This window comes from Sinocyclocheilus grahami, unplaced genomic scaffold (genome assembly GCF_001515645.1).
Source record: "Sinocyclocheilus grahami isolate Dianchi unplaced genomic scaffold, SAMN03320097.WGS_v1.1 scaffold1092.1, whole genome shotgun sequence".
NCBI classification, from domain to species: domain Eukaryota; kingdom Metazoa; phylum Chordata; class Actinopteri; order Cypriniformes; family Cyprinidae; genus Sinocyclocheilus; species Sinocyclocheilus grahami.
In genome coordinates, this window is record NW_015506271.1 from 101,320 (window position 1) to 110,203 (window position 8,884).

Genomic DNA, 8,884 nt, shown 5'->3' on the forward strand with positions numbered 1-8,884 from the left:
ATATATATATATATTTTTTTTTTATTTTTTATTTTAAGTTTGCTTATGTACAATACTTCATATATTTGGCTATTACAGTGTGTTTTTGCACTGTTGCAATCAAGTGTTTATGTATTTGTCTAATTGACACAGACCTTGTTGATAATATAAGTAATATATTTCCAAATGAATCAATGTTGAATCTTATGTAAAATGAATTTTAGAGTCACCTGTTCTCTGTATGTGTTTGGTGCTGACAGGTGGCATGAAGAACGTATTAGTTATGACAGGAGAATCTATCACTCTACTCTCTGGTGTTCTTGAAATACGGGAATATGATCTGATATTGTGGAAGTTTGAAGATCATCTCATGGCTAAAATTAGTAAAAGGACAAATCAGTTCTTATTATATGACAGTGCTGATGGGAAATTTAAAGGCAGATTGAAGCTCAATCGTGAGGCAGGAGATCTCACCATCAGTGACTCCAGAACCACAGACTCTGGAGTTTATGATCTACACATGAGCAACAGTGCATACACCCTACAGAGGGCCATCAGTGTTACTGTCAAAGGTGAGTTACTCAGACACATTCACACTAATGACTGTCTTTCTTTATCATTACAGTATCAGATGTTCACTCAGGTTATATAGCTGATGTTCTTATAGTGTTATACTGTAGATCAGACACATTCACACTAATGACTGTCTCTCTTTATCATTACAGTATCAGGTCTTCACCCAGGTTATATAGCACTGATATGTGTTTGTGTAGTGTTAGTGCCAGTGCTTGTGGCTCTTGTGATTTACTATCGCTGCAAGGGTAAGTATCACCCACAGTTCTTATAACATGAAAAAACATGAGTGAAATCTGATTACCAATATGATTACTATATAAACATAGCTACTGCAAATATGATCCGTGTTTGAGCTCAGCTGTATTTTTGTTGGTGTTTGTATAATGCATATGATGTACTTGTATGAAGTTTGTCCATTCAGATAATAAACACCAACACAAAGAAACAACATTAATACAGAAATATTAAATACAGTGCTGATCTTGTGATGCTCTACTTTAGACTGAAGAGCAAACATATAAATACTAAAGAAATATGACTAGTCTTGAATTTTGCCATTTTACACATCCTGGAGAAGGTTTTACAACTAACCTTGAAGGAAGCTTAAAAGTTTAATGAAAAATAAGTTTAGCTATCAAGATAGCTCTGACTCCAAAAAGAGCAATACTGCTAAAAGAAAACAAATGCTATTGTTGTGTTTTCAGTAACTACATATCGTTCTGCCTGTCTTAGTGAAGTTCAGGATTTACAATAGATTTAAATCTGTTTGCTTCCAGATCACGAAATTATCTAAGCAAGGAACTCCAGTGGGGTAAGATATTGATCAGTTCAGTTTTTATGCTGTACCTGTGAGCTTTTTCACTGTTGAAAGAATGTGTTTTCTTTATGTGTGTGAATGCATTCATGGCCTGCATACTGCAAAATTAAAACTATATTTTTGTTGCTGTGTCTCTTTCTGTATTTTTATAACAGGTTTCAGTGAAGATCAATTAAATCAACCTCAGGATCAGCATGAATCCATCCATTACAGTACATACATAACCACGGTAACAATATAAACATAGTTAAGCTGTGTAAATGAACATGAGCTGTATTTGCTATAAACAGATAAGCAAGGTTTGGTTGATGTATTAGCTTACTTTACACACTCAATTTGCCCCGCAAATGTCAGTCCTGCTGCAATTGGAGCAGTTAGCCAAGCCCAGGCCCGGATGTACGAGGGTACTAGATGGCGCTAAATACCCTCAAATGAAAGCAAAAGCAATTAAAGATCTGGCGAACTGTCCAATGTGTTTTTGTGGCATTGAACAATGTAGCCAATCACAGACATATCTGTTGATCTCTTCAACGCAGTAGCCAATCAGAAACGTTAAGAGTATTCAGAATTCACTTAACGTTGAAAGCACCGGAGTTTTGCACGCTTGTGAATCATCTCATAAGTGCAGACGGGATGTAGCCTAAATAATAGATTCATTGTGTAGTTTAGAGAGCTTCATTGATTATAACGGAACTTTGTGAAATCTTAATGAACTAAGATGAGTAATGCTTTTAGTGATAATAATGGGAGTGCGCTTTGTGTGCTTTCTAGGCTATAATCCATTCTGAATTTGTATGAAACTTTCGTTTTTCGGACTCATACATGCTGCAACGTTTCGGGAATTGCATCAACATTTATGCTGGATTCATTCTAGAAATATCAGAGATTGACACTGATAACCAAAGCAATGGACGGGACAAAAATGCCTCAGTGATTTCTTCTGGAACCGGTCCTGGCCAAATTTCCACAGACAGCGAGAGCGACATTCAGTTCACGGACTGAAAGCGTGTAAACTTTATTGAGATTGGGACATATCAACCATTTAATTTCCAGTAACGGACGGTAGAAAGTTCAGAAATGAATGAAATGCAATTTATGACAGACTAGTCCCACAACTGATTATATGATGAGTAATCTAAAATGATTTATACATTTCTGTCTTTACAATGTTGATCGAAATGGTTCTTATTAGTTTAATCTTTAGGCTGTTCGCATGGGGATTTGTGATTGGTCTTATATGTGCAAAGTGTCTCTTCTGTTCTGTGCCATTAATAATTGCATAAATACTGAATATTCCTCTAAAACTCAATTGTTTGCATCAGTTCATTAGTTCAGTTCATGCAGTGTTTGATTTGTATGCAAATACACAAGCCAAATGAACTGATAAAACTAAGACTATTATATAAAGTCAGATTGAACAGCGAGCGTGGAGTGCTACCATTGTGGATGGATTGCAAGTTTGAAAGAGGATGTTTACATGTCTTACCATTAGAAGTGGCCTTCATAAATACTGATTATTCCCCCAAACCCAATTGTTTGCTTCCAAAGTCAGTTCATTAGTCAGTTCATGCAGTGTTTGATTTGTGTGCAAATACATAATAAAGCCAAATTAACTGACAAAACTGAGACTACTGTAAGAAGTCAGAGTGAAAAGCAAGAGTGGATGCTTTCTGGAGTGCTACCATTGTGGATTGATTGGAATTTTTTATAATTGCCATAGGCATAAAGAAAGATTAGACAGGGTGTTACATGGTACATGTCGTACCACTTGAAGTGGCCTATTTGCTCTTTACCTTTTTTTTTTTAACAAACCTAAATGGCACAATGTTTGCATCAGACTATAACACTAAAATAAATAAATGAAAGAAATATAAAAAATGTTGAGGCAGAGAGAGAGAAAGAAACTAAATGTTTATTATTGCTATGCAATATCAAGTACATCACCGTTTCATTGTCTGTGTTCTTCCGAATCTTCTGATGTCATTAACCAGAAGAACAACAGCGGCCACAGCAGCTACACTTATCAAAGCAGAGACGACCAGTCGGATCACAGCTTCAGGAGAGTCAAAACAAAGGTCGCAGTCTGAAGAGAGACACTAAATCAAGCACTGAAGAAAATGCATTATAAAAGCTCTTTCACAAAAATGCACAAAACTGGATCTAGACTACCTGAATGTATTTGACAGAGTTGATCGATGTCCAGATGTCTGGTCTGGGTGCTGACAGGATTGTTCACTACACAGCTGTAGGTGTTTTTCTCCTGATATTCCACCTCCAGAGGTAGAGAGAGACTGATGCTGAGATCAGACACACTGATGCTGGACAATAAACTGTTTCCTTTGTACCAGGAGAGAGTCACATCACTCACATTCACCACTGAACACAGGAAGATCCTCGATGATCTTTCAGCCGATAAAGCACATTGTGAAGTATCACTGAAGATTACAGGAATAGGCACAGGAGCTGGGAAACAAAGGGGAAACATAAACAAAACTAGAAAGATTTTCTATTGTTTACAACACCTACAACTTCATCTCACCATAAACAGTGACAGCGAATCGCTTGGTTGACTTCTTATTCCTGATAATGATGCTCAGTTGATAAACGCCAGTGTGTTCATTAGTGATGTTTGTGACGGTGAGATCTCCAGTCTGTCTTTCGAGCTGCAGTCTGTCTCTAAATGTCTCGTCATTGTATGTAGTAATGTTCCCCGCCGCTATTCTGGTTAAACGAGTTCTGCTCGATCCAAACCTCCACTCGATCTCATCATCTCTCTGTATTTCTGTAAGACCAGTACGGAGAGTGAAGGAATCTCCCTCCATCGCTGACATCTCATCTGTCTCGACACCAAACACTCCTAGAGATGTACGACGCAACACGTAAATATTCTAAATGCTACAAAGAGCAACCCTGTACAGAGACGTCAAATATGTATTACTCACCAATCAGAGGAATAAAACATAAAAAGTACAAAACGAGCGCGTGAATCATTTTCCTCAACAGTTACTACGAGTGCTGGTTTTCTTAAGGTAGGCTATAGCCTAGCCCAGTATTTCCCAACCGGGGTGCCGTGTAAAAATATATATTTTTAATATTTTTACATTTCTAAAATGTTCAAAAAAGCATCTATTATTTAGTATCTATTTCTGATGTCATCAAGAATTAGAGATGCACCGAAATTCCGGCTGCCGAAAATGAGTTCACCGCTCAGGTTTCACTTTCACGTGGTGTGACGCTCTGCGTATTATGCTCCACTCATCGGAACAGCAAAGTCCACTCAAAAGTAGAGTCGACAGGAAACTAATATGTAGTACAGTATTGTTTCTGTTTGCAATAGCCCTACTGTGTTGTATCATGGTGTGGTATATGAGCAACTCTGGTAACACTGCCCTCTCATTCATTGATCTGCTAACCGCTATGTTATGCTCACGTGTTCTGATAATAATAGCTTTCTAGGACCAATCATTATTTGGATAATTGGTAAAAGCAAACAAACAAACAAACACAATATATTAATAGTCCTACAGTTAGACCTACCTGAAAAACTAAAAAGTAATTTATTTCATTTGTAGGCCTATTGTTATTTTTTTATTTGTGCTATCATTAGTAATTTCATTATTTGTTCTTGTTTTATTACTGACTTCTTGTCATTTTTTATTCAATTCAAAGTTTGAAATCAAATAGCGTGCTACTGCAACAAAATTACCCCACTGTAAAATAAAAATACACTGAGTGAGCAAAAAATTGAGAGATATCAAATGGTAATTAAACAATGTTTACATATTAATAAAAGCCTACATTAAAATCTGTCACATAAATTGGTCTCTTCCTTAGAAATTAGCCTACTGATTGCCACCATTGATGGACAAAAAAAATGTAAGAATGTTAAAAAATATCTGTATGACAGTATATTCTGCAGTTCTTCCCTGCTGTACCAAATATACTTTTCAAAGTATCATATCAAAGTTAGACATTCAAGTATTGTGACAAAATACATTTTGTAGGTTGCCACAAATTTGTTAAAATTTCCAAAGGGTGCCGCGACTAAAGAAAGGTTGAGAAACACTGGCCTATAGCCTACTCTCATGGTTATATGCAAAATGTTATTTAATCATCTATTTAGGTACTTGAATTTTAAATGTATTAAATTCAAATTCAAAAACGTTGGCCGTATATTAAAAATGACTGCAAACTTTATTAATATTATTATTATTATATTCAGTGTCGATTTGTGCAGGTTACATAATTAGGCTACTCCAGGAGTGTTTTGTCGTGTCTCAATCGTCTCCATCCCTAATCAAACACACCTGAACAACCTAATCAGGGTCTTCAAGATTAGGCAGCAACAGGCAGGTGAGTTTCATCAGAGTTGGAGTTGCACCAGGCATCCTTGGATCCTTAAAAACGCATTTCAAAACGCGTTCTGAAAGCCTCCTGATCGATTAAATCAGCGCATTTTTCAGCAGAGTGTATTGTGAGGTCGCAGGTCGAGAGGATGACAGCTGGAGTGTGCTGCTCGTTGATTGCTGCTTTATTTTGTGTCTCTGTTTGTTTGAGCACAAGAGCTGAAGGAGCAGGTGAGGTCTTTTAACTTCATTACTCCGTGCGAAGAAATAAGTAGGAACTTTTATTTATATATATATATGTACTTTTAGGCACATATCAGAACGTATAAGTATACATTAGCCAACCAGACGTCCAGTGAAAGTTAAACTTCGTTTGTGTAGTTTAAAAAAAGCAATGTTTATATTTCTTCCATTACAAGGGAGACACAATGACCAAAATTGACATTTATTAATGTTATATAGCTACTATTATTTTTATTTTATTTTTTTTAACAGTAAATGGATCCATTCATTTGGCTGCAAGGTTGTTACCACGTATGTATACGATCACTCTTGAATTTTTTTTTTTTTTTTTCCCCAAATGTTTTGTTCTTTACATGCAATTTAGCATCGGGGCTAATCATGACTTGCGAGCATTTAATGAAGTGTTAAAATGCTTGAAGTGTTACTGTGGTGGTCATGGTATATTAGAAGTATTTATTTGTATATATTGTATTAAAATGGACTTGTCCATGTTTTATGTTGGCATTACTATGCACTACACCACCAGTAGTGAGGCAGGTTCTATGTTGTATTGTCCCTCCATGCCTTTGAAATAGTTTAGGGATAAATGGTGGATTTTTAAACCACTTTGGTTTGATACATGCATACATTTGTCTGTTATACTTCAGTTTGATACATGCGTCTCACAGCCACTGGCTTGCAAGTGCTGAAAGTGATTTTAGCACTCTGTGGTCTCCTAATTATCCTGTTGAATCTTTATTAGTGTCTGGTGACGCTGATGGTTGTGTTGTCCTGTCAAGGATGTTTCTAATAAAGATTGCTCTAGAAGACAGGCATGCTTTCGATATGATTGTGGGGCTGTATGTTTACTCCCTGCTTTCAATGAGTTTCAATTAATAGTGAATGTTAGAGGGTTTGCAAAGAAATGCTGAGAAGGCTCTAAAGTCTCAAATTGCTAGTTTCATGTAATTGCAAAGAAACCACAAGCAACACACTTTAAACTTGGAATTTTGAAGGTTGACAAAGTTGGTGTTATATATATATATATATATATATATTTTATTCTGTTGTGTTTTGCATGTCAGCAAAGCCAGGAGTGCGTCTTAAAAATAATCTTGAAGTAGCAGTGTCAGGAGTGTGTGCTGAGATGTGTTCGTGTGACTGTCCAAACAACCAGAAGTGCTGTAGCAATGGATGTGGACGTCAGTGTATGGCTCCATATAAAGGTATTTGTTACATTGGTGTGTGGGTCAGCTTGGGGTTGTTTATTTTTTTAATTTTTAAATGCAGTGAGGCATTCAGTGAGGTTTCGGTGTCATGTGTTTGTGTAACAGAAAAGCCAGGAGTGTGTCCAAGCAAGAACCTCAGAATAGGAGTGTGTGCTGAGATATGTTCCCATGATAGTGACTGTCCAAATGATGAGAAATGCTGCAGCAATGGATGTGGATGTCAGTGTATGGCTCCATATAGAGGTATTTGTTACATTGGTGTGTGGGTCAGCTTCCTTTCCGTGTATGTGGGGAATTTTTTTTATTTTTTTTTTATTTAATACAGTAATGGTTTTTCTATTGTGTTTTGAATGTCAGCAGAACCAGAAAAACCAGGAGTGTGTCCAAATAACAATCTTGCAGTAGCTTTTTTAGTAAAGTGTGTCGAGTTGTGTTCCCATGACAGTGACTGTCCGAATGATAAGTGCTGCAGCAAAGGATGTGGACGTCAGTGTAAAGGTATTTATATTATATTGGTGTTTTATTTTTAATTTTTATATGCAGTAAGGCGTTCAGTGATCTGATTTCTCGATCATGTTCGTATAACAGAAAAGCCAGGAGTGTGTCCAAGCAAAAACCTTGGATTAGGAGCATGTGTTGAGATGTGTTCCCAAGATGGTGACTGTCCGAATGATGAGAAATGCTGCAGCAATGGATGTGGACATCAGTGTACGGCTGTATCTAAAGGTATGTTATATTAATGCATTGGTCAGCTTTTTTCCCCTATTACAGGGAGTCATTCAGTGATCTGCTTTCTCTATCATGTTTGTATAACAGTAAAGCCAGGAGTGTGCCCAAAAAACAACCATGAAGGAGTATTTTCAGGAGCGTGTGCTGATAGGTGTTCTCATGACAGTGACTGTCCAAAAGATGAGAAATGCTGCCGCACTAAATGTGGACTTGACTGTACACTTCCATTTATAGGAATTTATTATATTGATGCTTTGTTTCCAGCACGCTTTTTTTTAAAATTAATATAAATTCAGTAATCATGCGTTTTGTATAACAGCTGAACCAGAAAAACCAGGAGTGTGCCCAAAAAACAACAATAATGAAGGAGCAGGAGTGTGTGTTGATAGGTGTTCTCATGACCGTGACTGTCCAAACAACCAGAAATGTTGCAGCAAAGGATGTCTACATCAGTGTATGCCTCCATATAGAGGTTTTGTTATACTTGTGTGCATTTTTTTATATATATATATATATATATATATATACACACACACACACACAGTGGGACAAAAGTATTTAGTCAGCCACCAATTGTGCAAGTTCTCCCACTTAAAAAGATGAGAGAGGCCTGTAATTTTCATCATAGGTATACCTCAACTATGAGAGACAAAATGAGAAAAAAAATCCAGAAAATCACATTGTAGGATTTTTAAAGAATTAATTGGTAAATTCCTCGGTAAAATAAGTATTTGGTCACCTACAAACAAGCAAGATTTCTGGCTCTCACAGACCTGTAACAACTTCTTTAAGAGGCTCCTCTGTCCTCCACACGTTACCTGTATTAATGGTATCTGTTTGAACTTGTTATCAGTATAAAAGACACCTGTCCAAAACCTCAAACAGTCACACTCCAAACTCCACCATGGCCAAGACCAAAATTGTAGACCTCCACCAGGCTGGGAAGACTGAATCTGCAATAGGTAAGCAGCTTGGTGTGAAAAAAT

General features: G+C 36.8%; 2 protein-coding genes across 6 annotated transcripts in view; one reads left to right on the forward strand and one right to left on the reverse strand.

Moving 5' to 3' along the window:
- Window positions 1-3,312: 3,312 nt before the first annotated feature.
- Window positions 3,313-4,371, reverse strand: LOC107566679 (uncharacterized). Its single transcript, XM_016252191.1, has 5 exons — window positions 4,315-4,371; window positions 3,912-4,229; window positions 3,741-3,865; window positions 3,542-3,644; window positions 3,313-3,455 (listed from the first exon to the last, which is right to left on the reverse strand). The coding sequence occupies exons 1-5, from the start codon at window positions 4,361-4,363 to the stop codon at window positions 3,313-3,315; spliced, it is 738 nt and encodes a 245-aa protein (XP_016107677.1). The 5' UTR covers window positions 4,364-4,371.
- A 1,364-nt stretch (window positions 4,372-5,735) lies between these two features.
- LOC107566693 (perlwapin-like) overlaps window positions 5,736-8,884 on the forward strand; it is a 7,068-nt gene continuing 3,919 nt past the window's right edge. Inside the window, exons 1-6 of one of the 5 annotated variants that reach the window (XM_016252209.1) lie at window positions 5,736-5,949; window positions 6,214-6,252; window positions 7,275-7,412; window positions 7,527-7,667; window positions 7,758-7,895; window positions 7,986-8,132. In XM_016252209.1, coding sequence (XP_016107695.1) covers window positions 5,868-5,949; window positions 6,214-6,252; window positions 7,275-7,412; window positions 7,527-7,667; window positions 7,758-7,895; window positions 7,986-8,132 — 685 coding nt within the window. In that variant the 5' untranslated portion in view covers window positions 5,736-5,867. Of the gene's footprint in view, window positions 5,950-6,213; window positions 6,253-7,083; window positions 7,167-7,274; window positions 7,413-7,526; window positions 7,668-7,757; window positions 7,896-7,985; window positions 8,133-8,884 lie in introns of those variants that run through there. The other 4 variants (XM_016252210.1, XM_016252211.1, XM_016252212.1 and 1 more) reach the window with 4 other exon arrangements.